Raw genomic sequence first — 20,651 nt, 5'->3', positions numbered from 1 at the left:
TAGGGTGGGGTGTGTGTGTGTGTCCACTTTTTTTTTTTTTAAGATTTTTTTCATTTATTTGAAAGTCAGAGAGAGAATATGAATATCTTCCATACATTGGTTCACTCCCCAGATGGCCACCAACAGCCAGGGCTGGACCGATCAAGCTAGCAACACGTTCAGAGCACACAAATCCTGTTAAATTCCGGTAGGACCTGCAAGTCCCCCTCAGTGTTCACGTGAAACGAGCTGCAAGAACGCAATACCTAGCTAGAGGACACAAGAGCTGAACCTCCTACCTCCCCTGACTCCAGCTTGGACCTGGGGATGACTGGGGTACTAGCACCATAGTGTACTGAGTTGAAGTGAGTGTGAGTTTCCACCAGCAGCTCATGTAAAAGCCTCATGGGACAGTAGTGAAGAACACAAAATAATGGAGTGTCGGAGCCACAGTGAAGGACAAGGATATTTATCTTACCTTGACAGAGATTTCAGTTTTCCCTGAGTGACCTGTCTACAGTTAAAGATAATCGCCTTTGCTTGTTGGGCAGACAGATTACTAAATTCTCTGACAGCCACTAAGCTCTTTTAGTTATCAAAGAAGGTGCCCCTGCACACAGAAAGAAAGGCCCCATACTGGAAGAGCAGGCATGCTTTACCATCTGGGAAGAGAAAAGACGCACTGACGTCCATCTAGGCCAACTTTACACTAGGTGCTGGGCTTTATTACTGTATATTATCTTTATGCACAGAGACAAATATAATAAAGTATGTATTTATTACCTCAAATTACTAAACACACCAACTAAAAGAATGCTGAAGTCTGAAATACAGTTAAAATCACTGGAAATGCAAACCAGCTTTCTCCCCCAAGGATTCATTTATAATCTCTAACAGCTACATTTAGATGGAAATTACAGGAGAAATTTCAGGGCACTGGCTTGGGATACCCGCATCCCATATCAGAGTGCCTGAGTTTCACTCATGGGTGCTCTCTGGCTTCGAGCTCCCTGCTAATGCGCAGCCTGGGAGGCAGCTGGTAACAGCTCAAGTGGTTGGGTCCTTGATAACCACATGGTAGTCCTGGATTGGATCAGGCCAGTCCCAGCTGTTGTGGGCATCTGGGGAAGTGGATCATCAGTGGGTGGAATCTCTCTCTCTCTCTGACTTTCAAGTAAAAACGTCAATTAAAATTTAAAAGAAGAGAAAACTGAAAGAAAACAGACAAGGACACTAGGACACTGAGGGGTGAGCCAAGGCTCAAGGCAAGCAGGTCCTGATTTTACCCACACCACCCTTTTACCCACACCACTTCCCCAGGTCCAGTGGAACACCTCCTTTTCCAGGGTAGTCCCACAGCCCTGATATGGGCGGGTCATTTACTGGAGACAAAATCTGGGCAGGCACTGTGTCAAGGGCAAAGTGCAATGGCCACCTTTAACTCAGGCCACACCAAACACAAGCTATCTCCTGTTCTGCTGCAGCAATGTGCACAGGCAGGAAGTTTAACTCCATCTATGGCCTGCGGCCCCCTCTCTTCTCTTATACCCTGCTCAGTAAGACTAAAGACTAAGTCTGTGTTTACAGTCTGCCTTCTTTTAGTAGAACTTCATGTTAACAACAAAACATGTAAAAATGTTTCACGGCTGCTTTCTGTATTTGAGGAGCTCCAAACAGATAATTTAAAAAGTCACACCAGGTATGACTTTGATCTCACTGTATACTATGGGACTACTGAAAGGGCAAAGTGTGGGGAGCAACTGAGACTAGACTAAGTTACTGGAATTAAGACTTATTCTATGCATCTGCTCTCCCACAATATGGCGCTGAGAGAAAGAGACCAAACAACCTCTACGCAGCTGCCTCATCAGTTTGACAACCTGCAGGAGCTGATCCTGCTCCTGATTGGAGGAGAGCAGCGTGCTCGGCGTGTGGGTAGCAGAGTTGGGATTGGAGGAAGAGGACTATAAAGGAGGAGAGAGACAACATGCACCAGGGAACATCCAGATAACATCTGAGCAGCCCCCGAGAGAGCCGGCTGGCGGTGTGTGCCGCTCCTCCGCGGAAGTGGGGAAAGTGGCAGGGGGAGCCGCCCCTCCACGGAGGTGGAGGGGTCGGCAGCCAACCCAGGAAGGACCAGCAGCAAACCCGGGAAGGGCCGAGCAGAAGAAAGAACAGCGCAGGGTTTAGTGTCATTCCTCCGCGAATGGGGGAGCGACAGCAAAGAAAATTCTCAAGGGATTCATGTTTCAAACGTTTGCATTAGTTCTACATAGGCAATCAAAGACATCTTTAAGTAAACAACACTGTTCAAAAGGTTTTCGTTTTTAATGTTTAAGGTTTTAAAAGAAAGAACCAATGATTTTAAATCTTATTTAGTAAGTACAGAAATTAACAGGATACCAATTGTTGAAATGGCAGACCAAATGCCTCCCTCATAGCTAGCTGGTCTGGTTAAACTTGAACTACCAAAAAAGAAAAAGAAAAAACAAGATGTTACAAATCAAGAGTTAAATGCAGGGCTGGTGGTCCCACTTCCTGCGTCAGTCTAACTTCCTAGAAGAAAGCCAGTCTGATTGGGGTTTTGCTGCCCAAGTTCCAAAGACTGATTCGACCTAGTCCTATTCTCAGTCCCATGCTGATCCAGGCTCCTTACCGAATCCCATCAGCTGTCCCCATGCCACAGCAAGAACAGGCCGCTGTGCTGCTGATCAAGTTGTGTTCAGGAGAACAGTTCCTGGAGGTACCTGTGCCGGGCAGCAGACAGCCCCTGACTTAGTGTGCTCCCACTTCCCAGAGTGTAAGGAACTTCAGAACACTGGGCCGTGGGGGAGACTGTGAAGGGCCCAGCGGCCAAGAGCACCAACACACCAGTGTCCCCAGGTGCAAATGGCAGATGACATGGTCCCAGAGGAGCATGGCTTTCAGGTCTCTGCAGCAACCAGATCTCTGAACCCTCAACTCACACACACAATGCCAAAAAAAGAAAATTTTAACCCAATGTTATGGGTAAAGAGTTGTGGAAGACCTAGAATGCCAAAATGTTTAAAATTTCCAGGCTATTTAAATGATTTAAGAATATAGTATTTGAAAAGATCTGGGGCCGGCACTGTGGTGCAGCGGGTTAACACCCTGGCCTGAAGTGCCGGCATCCCATATGGGCACCAGTTCAAGACCTAGCTGCTCCACTTCCCATCTAGCTTTCCGCCACGGCTTGGGAAAGCAGTGGAAGATGGCCCAAGTGCTTGGACCCCTGCACCCACGTGGGAGACCCAGAAGAACCTCCTGGCTCCTAGCTTCGGAATGGTGTAGCTCTGGTCATTGCGGCCAATTGGGGAGTGAACCATCCATCAGATGGAAGACACCCCCCTCCCCCGTGTAACTCTTTCAAGTAAATAAATAAATCTTAAAAAAAAAAAAAAAAGATCTGACAGGTGTGGCTGCCTAGGCACATGGGCAAGACTGTATCAATATTCCAAATATATTATATTCCTCATCAGAAACTTTTTACAAAGCAAACTGCTATTATCAAAGCTTTTTCACAGGCAACCTCCTATAGTACATTAAAAAAAAAAAATCAACTCTGGGTTGGGTATTAAAAAAATCAGTAACTTGGGGCCAGCACTGTGACGTAACGGGTAAAGCCACTGCCTGCAGTGCCAGCAGCCCAAATGGGCGCTGGTTTGAGTCCCAGCTACTCAAAGCAGCTCTCTGCTATGGCCTGGGAAAGCAGTGGAAGATGGACCAAGTCCTTGGGCCTCTGCACCCGTGTGGGAGACCCAGAAGAAGCTCCTGGTTCCTGGCTTCGGATCAGTGCAGCTCCAGCTGTTGCAGCCATTTGGGGAGTGAACCAACGGATGGAAGACATCTCTCTCTCTCTCTCTCTCTCTCTCTCCCTCCCTCCCTCCCTCCCTGTAACTCTGCCTTTCAAATAAAATAAATCTTTTAAAAAGTCATTAACTCACAGCATAACATTTTCTATATCTTCAGGCTAACTTTTCTGACAGATTTTAACACTACTGGCCATATGAAATTTAGCTCATGCAATTTAAATACACACAAAATAAAACAGCTGGGCAGAGGCAACCCCAATAGCATGAGGACAGGAAGTCAGCACGGGAGAAAGAATACAGCATAGGGAATCCAAAACATAAAGCACATGGGTTACATCTGATACAAAAACCAACCTCACACTGGCTCAATAAGGGACTCATAAATGAGATTCATGTTGAACAAAGCACTGAGGAAATGTAGCAATCCACTAATTTGTTCTTATTAATTAAAATCTGTCTCATTCAGTATGAGGAGGTCTTCAAAAAAGTTCATAGAAAATGCATATTATGAAAAAACTAAGCATGGATTTCAATTTTTTTTCACCAAGATAAACTTATGTATTAATTCCATTTTTCCACAGAATTTCTGAAGTACCATTATTTTGGGGAAGAATTAAATATGTTCTTACACATGTAATTCTGAACACATTTCTTCAGCAAGTTGCTGAATTTGGAGATAAGCTGACATCAGATACTAATAATTTTATATCTTATCACCAAAACTTGGCCCAGGAAGTAGGGAAAGAAGAAAAAGCAAGAAGGTCTTGAGTACAAACTTTTCTCTTTGATGCCAAAACTGCCTTTCTGGACAGGAACCCACAAAGGGAAGGCTTTGTGCTCATGTGTCTTTGGCAGTATTTAAACTCCTCTGGCAAATCCTCTTGCAGAGGGGGACTGCAGGAGGGGTTCAGTCTGCACTGTGCAGGAGGCAGTCTAGCCACCTTATTCCTGGTGAAAAAACTGACAGCCAGTTTTCACAGCCAGTGACAGTCAGCTGGTGGAGGGTGCTAAGGTCAGGGAGATTCAGAAAGACTTCACCCTGTTCCTTACGACAGCTTTGTCCAGGGAGCACTGCTAGCAGTACACTACAGGTGCCCCCAGCACAGACCTGGACACCTGTGCCCAGTGGTAAGAACCAGGGAGCTGCACAGGCTGTGACCGAGAAGGAAGGAGCCAGTATTTATCACCACCAGGAGTCGAAGACAAAAAGGGCTTCTGAAGCCCACAATGACTAAACCAGTTAAGGCCTTATCCCAAATCTACCTGAAAGTCATCATTTTCTAGAAGATGGGCCCTAAATTATTGGATTAAGGAAAAAAAAAAGATTCATAGTGAAATGCACACATTTCAGTAATTGCCAACTCTATGCAAATTATTAAGCTGAATTTTTCACAGCTTTGTAATTATGTGACTACATGTCAATGAGCAATGCATTTCCTTTTCCCCTTTCACTTCCCTCCCTCCCTCCCTCCCTCCCTCCCTCCCTCCTTCCTTCCTTCCTTCCTTTCTCTTTTTGTTTCTCCCTGCCTCCTCCACCCATTTTTATTTGAAAGGTAGAGCGAGAAAGAGATCTTCCACCTACTGGTTCTGTCCTCAAATGCTTCCAACAGCCAGGGCTGGGCCAGGAACCCAAGAGCCAATGACTCCAACAGGGTACCCCACGTAAGTGGCAGAGATCCAAGCATTCAGGATACCACCTGCATCCTCCCAGAGTGCACATCAGCAGGAAACTGGATGAGAAGCAGACTGAGACTCAAGCAGATGCAACAGCCGTGCTGAATGCCTTCCCCAGCAGTGCACTTCTAAATTTCTAAATAAAAAAGTATGCGTGTACATATATTTATTTATGAAAAGGTCTTTATAAACATAGGAAGGATCGCTTTGCTTATTCTGATGATCCCTGGTGAATGCTTTTGTAAGCACTTACAGTTGGGGGACAAAAGGTAGTTTTTAACAGTAATGTGGAAAAAAACTAAATTCAAAGTTAGTTTCAAACTATCATTTGTTAAACACAAACATGCTAATTACTTTTCCATTATTTTCTCCACTTTGCAAAATAATATTCTCCTAGCATTATTATAATCTTTCTTGTCATTTAATGTCATCTAACAGGATTTCTCTTTTCTGAGCCTCCAATGCTTTTCATCTGTATTTCTCTTTGACATTGGGGTACCCAGTTCACAAAACCTAGAACTGGTAAATTCAAAAACTCAATTGTTGTTTCAAAAATTACAGCTAAATTTAGCCACAAGAAACAGTTTTCAAATTAAATTTTTGGAAAGTTGCTAGAGCTTGACGGGAACTAAGAGATTATGTAAGACAGTCTCTTCTTTTCACAGATGAGAAACCCAGAGGACCTGCCTTCGGTCACAGTGATGAAAGGTCTGATTTATCTACTACTGATGAAATGTTTCATCCTGCATCGCACAGTTTTGAAAGTCACAGTTTTATACTCACCTAGCAAATCATTCTAGGAAAAATGAACCATGCGCACAATGCAAAACCCACACAAACTGCCTTTTTTTTTTTTTTTTTTTTTTTTGACAGGTAGAGTGGACAGTGAGAGACAGAGAGAAAGGTCTTCCTTTTCCATTGGTTCACCCTCCAATGGCCGCTGCGGCCGGCACACCGCGCTGATCCAGAGCCAGGAGCCAGGTACTTCTCCTGGTCTCCCATGCGGGTGCAGGGCCCAAGCACTTGGGCCATCCTCCACTGCACTCCCGGGCCACAGCAGAGAGCTGGCCTGGAAGAGGGGCAACCGGGACAGAATCTGGTGCCCCGACTGGGACTAGAACCTGGTGTGCCGGCACCGCAGGCGGAGGATTAACCTAGTGAGCCACGGCACCGGCACAAACCGCTTTTTGCTAACCTAGTAGTAACTAGCAAGGTAACCCTGAGCAAGACTCTTAACCTCGTCCTCTGTATGGCCAAAGGTTTCAGCAGGCAGTCCTCAGTCACTTCCAGTAGCATTAGCCACAACGGAGTATTTTTCCAAGTCAAGACTGGGCTTCATCATCTCGTCACCCCAGTTTAGAGATGAGAAACCTGAGGCTCAGAGAAGTTAAGTGACTTCCCTGGAATCCATCAGCAGTGAGGAGCTAACAGGTCTGATCCCTAGGGCCCAGGTTCAGACACAGTACTGTCTCTGAAATTAAGCCAGGCAGTTCCAAAACCAAACTTAGGACCACAGTGGAGGGACTCTGTCCCACATGAGATCTCTGCCCACTGTGTCAGACTCTGAAACGAGAGGGAAGAGGCACAGCTTCCAGACAGATGGCCTCGGACTGCCTGGCACAGCGCTACAGTTCCGCCTTCTTGGGGCCTCCTGACCCACTTCCTCCTGCACTGCAGTTACCTGTCCAACAACAAAGGCTTTTTATTTTGTCTAAGCACTGACATCTAAGGATGAGCCAGTGGGAGCAGGAGCAAGGCAGAGAGCTCCTTCCAGCCAGAGGTGGGACTCTTGTCCCCAGCTTGGTCATTGTGCCCATCTACACCTTGTCTCCACCAAAACTATTTATCTGCATTTCTCTTTTGGTACGAGAAATGCCATCTTCCATATGGTCCTACAGCTGCTGCTTTCTGGACCTGGGTGCTCACGACGCAGCCCCAGGCCAGGAAACCTCCCAGCAACTCCTTTCACCTGCCTCCATCCTCCACATTCTTTAAGGCTTGGTGCCCAAGCTCCCATCACAGACAGCTACCTCCTCCACCCCCAGCTGCCTGAAGACAGAAGCCCCCTTGTCACCAGGTCACCCCCTCCTCAGGCCAAGGGACTGCTCAAAGGAGACTTCCTCCCTGCTGGGTCTCTGGCACCTGGCTCACCTGGGAGTGTTTCCTGAAGGCCAGGAGGAATTGGCGGCGCTGAAGAGTTACTCTCTCTGGCCAGCTTATCACTCTGCTCTTTCATTTCTCCAGAAAAGAATGCCCAGAAACTGGCCCAAAAGGGATTTGAGTGACCCCACATGTGGATTGCTGGTTTACCTGCAACTCATCAGTAGATCTAAACCTTCCAAGGGAGGTGCCCATATCCACTTCAAGCTCTCCGCCTAAAGCATTTGAACGTAACTGTTGTCTCAACTATGATGGCCTCGGGTTCTGTTCAAGGACAGCAACATGTGGCCTGGCACCAGCACCTCCTCCCTGAGACTGCACTCTGCAATTTTAACACAAACAAGAACATTTGATTCACTAGCCAATAAATAACGTGTGCTTTCCAAACACCTCTTTGTAAGCACTGTTGATCTGAAAGACACAACTGCATGGATGATGAGAGGAAAAACTACAAGGGTTCAAAGTGGCAAATCTAGTATCTCTGACACTGAGAAACTTTAAACCACAGTTAGCAGAATCCACAGTATAGTACTAAGTTCTACAAATAGCTCCATTTATTTTTAGTAGAATACAAATACTTCTATATTGCAAAGGGAATAAAAACACAAGAAAAAATCTCGGAGCAGAAGGCATAAGCGTTCCAGATAGAGGAAAGAGCATCTAACACACTGAGAAAGAGGGGTCAGCTGAGATAATGAAAACACGAGCATAGTGCCAAAGGACTACCGGGGGCTATTCCGGAAGGGGTGGGGAGGCGAGCAGAGGCCCGGCTGCCAGGGCCTTCTGAGCTAGGTAAGGGATACAGGCTCCTGCTGAGGATGAAGCAAAGGCTCCCAGAGGCCTGACCCTGGGTTAGCAGCTACAGCAAGAGGGAGAAAGGACTGTTAGGGCAGCAGGCAAGTGGCAACAACAGAAACCAGCGACTGGGGGGAGCTGAAACCAAGAGAGCCAGAAGACTAAGAGCAATGAGGGAGATCGTGGCAGTGCTGACCCAAACGGTCACCCAAGGCGACAAGGAAATTTGAGTGTGAGGACGCAGATACCGGGGAGGAAGGGTGTTGGGCCTGGCAGAGCTGTCTGCCTGCAGGAATTGTCCTGGAGACAATCAATGTGGGCTTCGGGCAGTACAGCCAAGGAGCTTTAGCCACCAAAATTTCACTAAGGATGAGTCAGCAAAGGTACAGCTGACAATCACCTGGTGTCGTCTTTTCTTTCTGGTCAATGCCTGGCTTTCTTGTCACCATTCTATAAAACTTGAAACTTGGTTACTTAGGAATGCAGACCCTTGGAGCAAGAAAAAGATCTGAAATAAATAGTTGGGAATTTCCAAATATACTGAAAATTCAGTATATGAAAAAGGGGATATTTTTACTCAATAAACAGTGCTGGGTCACCTAGCCAATCATTTGGAGAAAATAGAGCCCTAAGTCAGCCCTTAACCATCAGATGGATCTGAAATTAAATTACCTTTTGAAACCCATAAAATTACTAGTAGAAATGCTGCAGGAGTAACTGCTATTACAAATAGTGTCCACAATTCACCAACCACTGTTACAAGAGCTACACAAACGTGAGTTCTTCCAGTCTTCACAACTCTGAAGTACAAACATTATCATTACTTTATAGCTGGGGGAACTGAGGCCAAAGATGTTAACTCCTCAGTCACACTGCTTGGTGGTGGGGCAACCCTGCCTAGAACCCACACACCTTTACTCTCAGTCACTACAAACGCCTGTCTGTATGACCTAAACACAGAAGGCACAAAACAAAGAACTGAAATATGAAACAAAAACCACAAGGCACAAAACAAAGAACTGAAATACGAAACAAAAACCCAATGCTTCTAATGGAAAAATATCATCGTCAAAGTCAACAGAGGAAAAACAACCACAACAAATCTTCCTACTATACAAAGAGAGCTTACAAACTGATCAGAAATAAACAATTCTCTCCTACCTGTGAAAGGAAAATCAAAGCATGAAACTGTCAATACACTTAAGATACACAATGATGCTAATAAGCCAAGAAGCACGACTTAAAAGGAGAAACCATTTTCATCCACCTGCCTGGCAAAAAGGAGCAACCGATGAAGAATGTAGGAAGGTTTGGGAAAAATGCAGAGCAACGGGCATCTCACACGCAGCAATGTCAAGGTTAACTGGAAAGGAGCCACTGGGCTCCGTGATCCAATTTTTAAATATGCACACTCTTTGACTTGGCGATTTCACTTCTGAAATAAGGTAGAAGTTTAAAATAGGAAACTGGTTAATTAATGAGACACCAGATGATGGAATATTATGTAGTCATTAAAAAGGGTGTTTGCTGAGATACAATATATTGTAAAGAAGAAAAGTAAACTGTATAGTGGTATATGTAGTATAGACCTGTTAGTTAAATAATAAAGATAATTTTTAAAAAGATAAATTATCCTGCTTTCAGAAGAACTGTCTAATCGTTTATAAATAAAGTTTAATTTGACAAATTCTGAATCCCAGAAACACCATTAGGACTTTGTTACAATATAGTCTAACAGCAGAGAGGTGCCAGTACACTAGAATAATTGAAATGTATTTTTGATATTCAAAGTAAGTTTAGATTGAGACACTAAAACTGGGGCCAGCATTGTGGCACAGAGTTAAACTGCTGCCCACAACAGTGATAGCCCATATAAGCAACAGTTTGAGTCCTGGCTGCTCCACTTCCAATCCAGCTACAAAGATGGCCCAAAAATTGAGGCCCCTGCCACTCATATGGGAGACCAGGATGGGGTTCCGGGCTCCTGGCTTTGGCCTGGTCCAGTCCTGGCAGTTGTGGCCACTTGGGGTATGAATCAACAGACAGAAGATGTCTCTTTCTCTGTGTAACTCTTTCAAATAGATCTTTTAAAAAAGATGCTAGAACTTTTCCAGAAAGACAAATAGACATATTAATCTATCGTGCCTTTTTTAAAATCTGGGATTCAATGAAAATAAATTAAGAGCACAAATAGAAATCCAGAAAATAGGTAAGAGATAGCCAGCTGATTAAGGTATTTTGAGGAAAAAGAAGGAATAAGAAACTGTAAATGTCTGTTTTAAATCCAAGTAAATACCATCTTAGAACATGCAGACATTAAAGAGTGTTTTCACAAGTAACCATCTCATTAAACCAAAATCCTTGCAGTAAATTAGGTTGGTCAATGCTACAAAGCTGGGTCTTGGTACCTGACCATCCTTGTGATCCATCTTGGAAAACAGGCAGTACACACTGGTGCTGGTGGGGGTGGTTTAATACTTAACAAGTATTTTAAAGAAAGTGCAATATATAAAATTAGTCTAGCCAAAACAGCAAAAAAACTTTTTTCTACAAACCGCAAGATGTTTCTAAGAGCAGCAAGCATCCAACTGTACGCAATTCTAGAGTATACTTCATTTATTCTGTATCACCAGGGCTACAAAACTACATCCTCCAGATAACTTAAGGTTTACCACTTCAAAGATCATTTTCTGTTATACTAGACACTCTTAACTTCAATTCACTGAGTATACAGCAACTCTTTGGTAATGAGCCACAGTCGCCAGTTTGATACACAAAAGCTATGATATACAGCCCTGATTACATTCACTTTACAAATCAGAATGATATCCAAAAGTCATGCTGAACAGTGCTGGAATGTAATACATTTATACTCTGGGAGGCTTCCCAGGTGGAAGTGACCACACCAACACCAGGTGGCCCCCGACTGCAATGTTTTACTGTCCTGCCTGCCAAGGCTGCTGCCTTCAAGGGAACCTGCCTCGTGTTGGGCTCACACTGCCTGCTTTTAGGTGCTGCGTGCTGGAGACAGCAAATTCATAAGACTGCAAGAACAACATCTTAAGTTGGTGACAGTCCTAGACAAACGCCTTGGAGCTCTTCCTAAGTGTAAATCAAAGGACTTCAAAGCACAGATTTTATTTCAGAACCTTTGGCTGCGTGGAGTCCTTTTTGTCTTACTTCTTAGTGCTAAATCATGTTTTTGATAAGGGAGGCTGCTGGGTTCAGTTTCCAGAAATAAATGTTAAACCGTTTTCTGTCACATGGGTTCCTGGCTGCTGAACTCTCATACAGTACTTGCCTGACAAATCTTTTCTTTAATGTAAATGTGAACCTCTATTTATCCCAAGTTGAATTATTGTCAAATTAATGAGGATGAAGTAGAGTTTTGGAGACATGAATCCTAAAAGTAGAATCTTAAGTTTAGATAGTATCTGAGAACTTGAAAAAAGGAGTAATTATATTAGTGCATGATACCTGTGTATGTGTAATCTCAAATTTTTAGTTAGGTAAAGAATTCTATACATACAGCAAACTCTTACCCATAAAATGATCATGCAGTACACCCATTTGCTCTCTACCACATTAGGCTGTCCTACTTCTCTTGAGGCACTAGGCGTGCCTACAAGTCCAGCTACCTCCCAATGAGTCTACCAGAAACCTACAATTTGGAAACACAGATAGTCTAGACTTTTACCGTTCTCTGCTAGCTTGTGAACTACATCTGACCAAAGGGGAAGAACAGATAGTCCACCAGCTGGAACATCCCATGCCATTATCCCTTCCATCCATTTAGTCAATGAATCTTCACGCCATGTCAGGCATTGTGCTAGGTGCTAGGTTCCTCAGCAACGGGTCCCGAGCACTCAAGTCTCAGGGACTTCTGGGGATGGCTGCCATTCATCAGGGGAGGTAACACATGTAAAATCATTACACTGACAGTGAGGACACTCCAAAGGGCTACAGAGACAATCTAGGGGACCAGAGGCTTCCCTGAGATAGGCGCGGACGTCATGCGGACGTCACCTATGAGGACAGGAGGCAGAAGGCTGAATCTGAGGAAATGAAAGGAGGCAATTCTGCAAAAAAAAAAAAAAAAAAAGAGCAAATGTATGCTGAGAGCGCCTGAGAGGCAAGTGGCAGCCAGAGCAGGCAGGGACTTGGTGCTGTGCACTGGGGATTCTCTGGTCTTTAGCCAAATGGAAAGCATTTCTAAGTTTGTTATTTGATTTACTTTTCTGGAGGGAGGAAGTTATGATCAGATTTATATTCTGAAATACTTACTCTGGCCACATAAGTATGGATTACAGATCACTAAGGAGAAAACAGGATACAGAGAGGCTGTACCGTCAGTCCCAATGACAGATGATGGGCAGCTGGCCTAGGAACGTGACAGGTCAGATGGCCAGCACCTGAGGACGACAGCGCATGGGAGGTGAAGGAGAGGCTGACTCGATTGTCTAGGAAGACCCATCGGCTCCGGTTCTGCAGTGGAATGAGAAGGAATATTCTAAGAGAAGGTTTCAGGAGGATTATACATTTGGTTTTGGACATCTGAGTGTGGGATGTCACACTGACAGTCAGGTGCAGGCCTGGAGTTCAGGGGAGGTCATAGCTAGGAAAATAAACTGCAATCATTTGTGAATGGCCAGTAAGTGATCCAAGGGTACTAGTGAGACTGGGGTGGGAGTGGAAGAGAAGGATCAAGAGAAGGCACAGGACCACCCTGAGGATCTGCTAACGTTAACACAAGTAACTAGACACTTTCAAACACCAGGAACTCAATTTTCTCCTTACTTGCCTGCCTGGGCATGGCTCCACTTATTGTATAACTACAAATAGTCATTTAAATACACAAACAATTGTAATTTTACATTATATAAACTGATCGATATGAGTATTACTAATGCTGCTTGCTAAATACCAATGGCTGCTACTAAATACCAAGCAATGTACAAAAATGCACAACAGTTCTTGTTTTCAAATCTTGCCTTAAGCTAGAACACTAAATTACTGTAATTTTAATTTTAATTAAAAATAACCACTTGGGAAAAACCAATTTGTGCTAACATTCAGGGGCACCAAAAAATCATAGGTGTGCAACTCATCTAGGTGCTAGGAGATGGTGCAAATAACAAGACAGGATCCCAGGTCTGCTATCAACCGATACTTGGTATTCAGAATGCTGCAAGACCAGTTTGAAGATTATTTGATAATGTATCAGTTAAATGATTATTCAGGCAACAAAGAAAAGAACTTTAAAGGTCTGTTCGTCAAGAGGAGAGCTTCCACCTGCAGCCTAGTATCTACCCTCTCCTTGTTCTATGCACACCTACTATCACGATGTTTCCACATAACACAGGCAACACACTAACTACAACATGGTGGAGCTGTACCATGTGGCTCAGAGACTTCCTGTAGTCTTCAAAGGGTCTGGTGGTGTCACTAATGAGTCCCAGGTGACAGATATGTACTTTCAGAACTATACCCGTGGTGGGTCTTAACAAATCTCCCCGGTCTGCTATCACACCTCACTCTATTTTATCAAATTAACCCACCCGGTATTCCGAAGGACTCAGACCAACGGTACAGAACTCCCTTCTACACCAAACATAACAACCACGCGTGATATGCCATGCAGTATATACTGCAACGATATTATCTTATGTCCAGGGGAGGGGAGTTGTCAGGCCCCTGGGCCATCCAAGGCATCTGAAATCATCGATCAGGCTCTGCCAGGGCTTACAGGCAGGTTACACGCAGGACTCGTAATTCAATAAATCTATAGCATGGTCATTTTTGAGTTGATAATTCTGTCTGGTCTGTAAACGATGTTATAAATATCTCAATGGCCCTTGGCAGAAAAAGGCTCCCGACCCCTGACGGAGGTGTTTTATATTTCCCTAAAGCCGCTTTCCCAACTAGCAGGATTGCTATTAGTAACAATAAAGCCTGAATTTTACAACTCCTGTTGGCAGATACCTGATTTCTTGCTCTCCTTTTGCAAGGAAAAGAAAATCACAGCTGAACTTGCAGTTCTGTATACATTCTGCTTAACAAAGCAGGTAGAAACAGTTTGAAATTGAAATGAACCTGCATTTACATAGCCTTTTCCCCCCAATCTACCATGTAACTGTCCTAAGAGAAGAGAAAGAGGCCAAAGGTTCAAAAACTAGCAGGTCAAATGTACAAGCAGGTAGGACAAACCCACCACTCTTCACTACTAACCTGGAAGGCCAGTTAACTGCTCAGAAAGCCAGGAAGGTACCATTGGACTCAGCACAAGAACGAATGCTGTGGATCAGACTCAGAGCACCCAGTTTAATCTGGGGCCCCTACACCCCTCTCTCTCAGGCACTTTGCTTGATATTGTCAAACAAGCTTACATTACAATCCACCACCAGAACCACACGTCGCAACGTTTCATAAATGCTGAATGAATGAAATATAAAACAATAACAAAGGGACAGGGTCCAGCAACACTGGAACTATTTGTCCCTGTGTAATGAGTTAAGATGAACCAGTGGTGTTAATTCCAATTTTTTAGACCTCCTTTTACCTATGATTAGCATAGCATACATCAATAAATTTAAGTAAACATTCAACACGAATCACTTATCCTTTTCGCCTAACATGATGGGGGGAACTAAATACAGTATACTTGTATCCTATGCACAAGGCCAGATTATGGAAAAGTATGCACTATACATGAGGGGACTTCAAAAGTTTGTGGAAAATGGAATTAAAAGCTAATTTTAGTGCAGCAACTTTTGAAATCCATATAGCTTTTCATAATATGTATTTCTATAAACTTTTTGGAGACCTCTGCATGCATGGATTTCAAAATTTTTTGCACCAAAATAAACTTCAGACAGACACAGCTCCCTTCTGCTGGTTCACTCCCCACAATGTTCACAATGACTAGGGCAAGAGCCAGGAGCTGGGAACTCAACCCAAGCCTCCCAAATGGGTAGCAGGAACCCAATCACTTGACCCATTGCTTGCTGCCTCCCAGTGTCTCCACTGGCAAGAAGCTGCACTCAGGAGCCAGAGAGAGAACTCAAACCCAGCTAGCGACTCCAGTGTGGGACACAGGCATCTTAATTGCCAGACTAAATGTCAGTTCCTAAACTTAACTTTTAATTGCATTTTCCATGAACCTTTTGAAGTATGCCTGTATACACTAGCAGACAAATTTAACACAGCAAAGAGACCTAGCTAGGAGTCTAGTTATTCTCCTGCAGAACAACTTTCTCCTTAAAACCCATCAATTAATTTGATTACTAATTTGAAAAGGAAACAGGAGGCACCACAGAATAAAGCAATGGACTGTGGAGTAACACCGACTTGGGGCTGAATCCTAGCTGTCTTCGAATTGCATGATCATGGGCCTTCACCTCTGCAAGCAAGTTCCCACCGTCTGGAAACAGAAGGTGCAAAGCCCTAGAGAGCTGCAGTGATGATTAAGTGAGATAATATACAAGGAACCTGCCTGACACACACAAGGCAAGGAAAGGGACTGCATGAAGGTAGCTAAGCATAGTTATATATTCAATGAACATGTTTTAAGTCATCGGTAACAGCCTCTTACATTTTTTACAACTTGAAAAGAGCTCTTGACTAATATTATTGTTTTGCAATGAACCATTTATAATAATTCTGGACCCAATTATTTCTTTCAGGATTAAAAACGTTCTTACATTATGTCTTAAAGACAACTTTGGATTTTTCCTATTATTACCTATTTCCTCACATTCTACTCGTGTAGCTCTCTCTCTTGACCTAGGATATAAAAAGAGGCCAGAACTAAGGAAACCACCAAGTTTAAAGGATATACTTGGTTTATGCATTAGAAGCAAAGCATTCCCAGGTCGCAGGGGTGCAAGTACACACAGTTCTTAAGCAGCCTCAGGAGACTGTTATAATTTTTTTCTCTGCCTTCCAAGATACCCCTTACCTCAAGAAAATGACTGGGGTACAAGATGGAAAAGCAGGACTAACACAGAGCTTTTCTGAATGCCCGTTTTTCCTCAGGGGAATCCAGTCCCCATTAACTACCTTGCCACCCCACCAATTCTTCCTCTGGAATGCACACAGCCAGTGTCAAGGACTGATGAGCAGACTCAGCCTAGGCAAGCTGTAGCTGGTTTTTCTGCCCTTGTTGAAAGCACAAGAACACTCCTTCCTCTCCATATTTTGACATCTTCAAGTCAGTGACCATTTCTAAAACTTGCAACACATTGTGCTCCCAGTGCTGCAGAAGACGTGAAAGAATATCAATGGACAGGGCTACTTCCTGTTTTCCTAACAAAATGGAGTTATTATAGTGTATTGGAAATCATATATTAAGGAATGCTGGTTAACCAGTCATCCTTGCCAAAATCAGATATGAAAAGAAAACAGAAGTTGGCAACCATTCTAGTTCTATATTTCTCTTCCAGAACTATATTTAATAAAGTTAATCTCTGAAGAAAGCATTAATTTTCTTACCTAATTTAAAATGAAACGAAGACAGTTCATAACCACAAAACTTACAAGTTCATGTAAGACTAAGTTATGTGATTACCTCTATTTTGGTGAAATAACCAAGTTAATTTTGTAAAGGACTTATTTTTAGGTAGTGATATTTTAAAACTTCTCTTGATAAAAGTTACCAAATTATATTTTCAGTTGAAGAGCTCCTACAAGGAAGTGAAACTGAGGGCTATATGAAAATATAAAAACAGTCTATGAAATATCTTTAAACAAAAACTAACATTAACAAGTACAGCATATCTTGTTCTTTCATAGGGCCAGCAAATTGATAGTTTGGTTTTTTAAGTTACAAAAATAGGATGGAGTAATTATATCTACCAAGTTCACAACAGCCTGTTCAATGGGCAGTAACACTGTAATTTTTCTTCAAAGGCAGTAAATAGGAAGAAAAGCCCCTAATTCCATAATATAAGGAAAAATTCCAAACACTTGGGCACCATTTACAGGCATAAAACTCACTCATTTCAGTTACTGCCCTGAAAAAGAGGGATTTAAGTTCTTCAATTTTAATGAGTTATTATTTGTAAAATGTATACTTTATAAATGTATTTTATGCATCTTCAATTTTCATACCCAAATATCAGATACTGAAGGAAATTGTGAAATAAAAAGCCACAGCGGTGCCTTTTCAAAAAAATAAATTTTGAGACAGAAGGGATTTCCAGACCTTTATTATTGAAACACAAAAATACTTCAAAATCTCAGTGTTAGAGTTTTGAATTGAAAGTATGAATGTAATTCCTGTCTAAAAAGCAAAAATGTAAAGTTCAATGGAGATTTTAATTGAATTTTTATCATCAAAATTTTTTCTAAGACTTCACATGGTATAAATAAAATCATGCAATATAAATAAGTAAAAGAATTTAATGCCAAGTAATTTCTCCATAATCAGTTTTATACCAATAAATTCAAATAAATTCAATCCTCATGTCAAGGAAATGGGGGGAACACTATATTTCAAAAGCATAAGAAATCAACATTTTATTAGAATGAAATCTTTACATAACATGTAATCTTTACATATAACCAACGGCTTTCTGGTTAATAAAAGTAAACAAAAGATCATATTTGTCTGTTATTTTACATACTGTGCCATAGCACACCTCTTAAACAAAGGGAGGAGCCTTCATAACTACACTGTAAAACCAAAAATTAAGCATGGACGACTCAGTTCCTCAATTCTGTCTGCTTCCACCCCAGTCTTCTCGGTCTGTGTCAAGGGATGACACTAAACAAGTTTTGTATTTACACTGGTTGCTCTTATACTACATTTACAGCTCATGAAAGTGAATAGAGGGCTGATGTTTGCCAGATTATTTATCCGAAAACCTAGGTCTCATGAAATTAGGTAAAATTAATCTCTCAAACTGGGGATTAAAAAGTTCACTTGCAGTAACAACTGCCTTCAAAGAGTGATACTAGTTAAGTTTGAATCTAATCCACATAGAAACAGGAAAGTACAGGGGAATGTTTTTAATGCCAATTTACACGTACAAGTGCACACGGAAAAATACCAGTCCCAGACCTCCCCTCTGTCTCAACACTGCCATGGTATGGCGCTGAGCATAGTTGTAAGGTTTCTTGGGGGGGGGGGGCACATCCACGTAATAAATTGATTTTAAAGAACTGACCAAAGGCACAAAAAGTGCCACTGGCTTTGGATATCTAAGCAAAACCACAGATTCCCACTGTCAAACTCCTCACAATAAAACACACTTCATTCCCATCACCAAGTTCCAGAATTCCAAAGGGCGACGAGCGACTGTCACAAAAACATTTCCTGCAAGACTTCGCGCTCTGCACACACTAGTCAGATTTCTGTGACCACGATCAAGGATTACGGCTGTCACACTCACAATCATCTTACACACACACACTTTGCAGGAGCCAAAGCAGGGCGAGGCCAAAGCACCGCGGGTCCCAATGACCTTCCAGACACGCAGCGGAGGGCTTCTCCGAGCCGCAGCCCGCAACACCGGCGCCCCAGAACTCGGCGGGCAGCCCCGCAGCCGCGCGGAGCAGGAAGCACCGCGCCCGCGCCGCGGCCCCGGGGCCACGCCGGAGGGACTGGGGAGCCGTCACCGCCGCTTTCAAACTGAATGGCTGACACATCCGGTCCTGGCTCCGGCACCACTCCGCCGAACGCAAACTTCAAAGGCCACATTCAAACTCCGAGCAGGGATCCCTCGCGTCTTCGCGGTGCAACTTTGCATTCCCGAAGAGCACCCACAGACCCCTGGGGGACGAGGTTCGAAAACCCGCACGTCCTGCAAGGCTGCAAGCCCCCACGAGCCTGCAGTGCGTGGAGCAGCGCTTTGACAGGGGTTACCGGGCCGTGCACCGCGCCCGGGACCGGCTCCCAGTACCTGCCCTGAGACTCCAGGCCCCCGGCGGGCCGCGGGGCGCTGCCTGTCACGTCCCCGGGGACCTGCCGCTTTCTCCTCGGCCCTGCCTCTCTGCCCCCACCAGCCCCGACCTTGGGCTCCCCACCCACCCTGCAGCACGATGGGGCCTCGCCCCCCAAGCCCCCCGCCCCGGGGACACCCGTTTTGGGGCGCCGCGGCCGGCCTTCTCCCCGCCCCCTCGGCTTGGCCTCGGGACGCCGCGCCCTGGCTCCTCGGAGAGCCCCGACCTCGGCAGCCCCACAAAGCCAGCCGGGGGGGCCCCCACACCTTTTCGCCACGGGTCCCCGCAGCGCGGCTCGCACGCCTGTCACATGTCTGCAAACAATAACAAACTCCCGCACGCCCCCGTCCCGTGCCCCCGCCGGGGTTCTGGGGCGCCGCCCGCCTCCAGAGGGGGTCGGGGGACTTTGGGGGCGCAGGTCCCGGCGAGCAGCGCGCGGTCCCGCTGCGCCGAGCCCCAGGACGCCGTGCGCGCCGCCCGGGGTTCATTCATTGCCCGTCCGCCCGCCCCCCCAAGTCCCCGCCGCGCTGCTCACCCAGCGGGGGCCACTGCAGGAGGCTGCTCTGCGGCGGGCGCCCGCTTCTCCCCGGGCTCGGCCCCCGCGGGGCTCGGGGCGCCTGTGTCCGGCGCGGCCGCCGGCTCGGCAGGGTGGGCGCCGCCGCCTGCCGCTCCGTGAGGCGGCGGCACCGCCACCGGCTGGAAGCCGCTCGCACCCGCCGCTGCGTCCGAGGGCTCCGGAGACGGAGACGTGGAAGAGGACGGCGGCGAGGCGCCGAAGAAGAGCGGCGGCTCGGGCAGCTGGTCCAGCTCCACACTCCGCACTTTGCGCAGCTGCCGCCGCCGCCAGTCCGCCCGCTCGCGGCCCGCGCTGCCCGTCTCCCGCAGCAGCCCCGCGGCTGCCACGGGCGCGCTGCCCGCCTTGAGGGCCCCTCCGCCGCCGCCCGCCTCGGGGCTCGCCGCCCTGGCGCCCGGGAATCCCGACGACGAGGCGCGATTCCCCGCCGCCGCCGCCATTTTCTCTCGCGGGCTACATTCGCTCGGCCCCTGCGAGGGAGGGAGGGGGCGGGGAGAGCGCAGGGGGCGGGCGGACGGACGGGCGGGCGCTGCGCCGCCGGCGTAGGGCCGCTGCGCCAACTGCGTGAGCGCCGCCCGCCGGGCGCCCGGCCTGGGTGACGGGCGTGCGGACGGGCCCGCGACGGTGGCGGAGGCGGCGGCCGCAGGTGGGAAGGAGCGGGCGTTGCGCTCGGCCCCGCGCGGGCGGGCTGCGTG

General features: G+C 45.7%; 1 protein-coding gene across 2 annotated transcripts in view; it reads right to left on the bottom strand.

The window, feature by feature from the left end:
* Window positions 1-20,438, bottom strand: part of MAP3K1 (mitogen-activated protein kinase kinase kinase 1) — a 74,687-nt gene extending 54,249 nt beyond the window's left edge. Inside the window, exon 1 of one of the 2 annotated variants that reach the window (XM_051853771.3) lies at window positions 19,918-20,438. In XM_051853771.3, coding sequence (XP_051709731.1) covers window positions 19,918-20,396 — 479 coding nt within the window. In that variant the 5' untranslated portion in view covers window positions 20,397-20,438. Of the gene's footprint in view, window positions 1-18,904; window positions 19,156-19,917 lie in introns of those variants that run through there. The other variant, XM_089313179.1, reaches the window with a different exon arrangement.
* Window positions 20,439-20,651: the final 213 nt, after the last annotated feature.

The sequence above is a fragment of the Oryctolagus cuniculus genome, chromosome 14 (genome assembly GCF_051225735.1).
Source record: "Oryctolagus cuniculus isolate XC-2025 breed Fujian yellow rabbit chromosome 14, ASM5122573v1, whole genome shotgun sequence".
NCBI classification, from domain to species: Eukaryota; Metazoa; Chordata; class Mammalia; order Lagomorpha; family Leporidae; genus Oryctolagus; species Oryctolagus cuniculus.
Note: the sequence above shows the minus strand (reverse complement) of the source record. Positions and strands in the feature narration are given on the sequence as shown.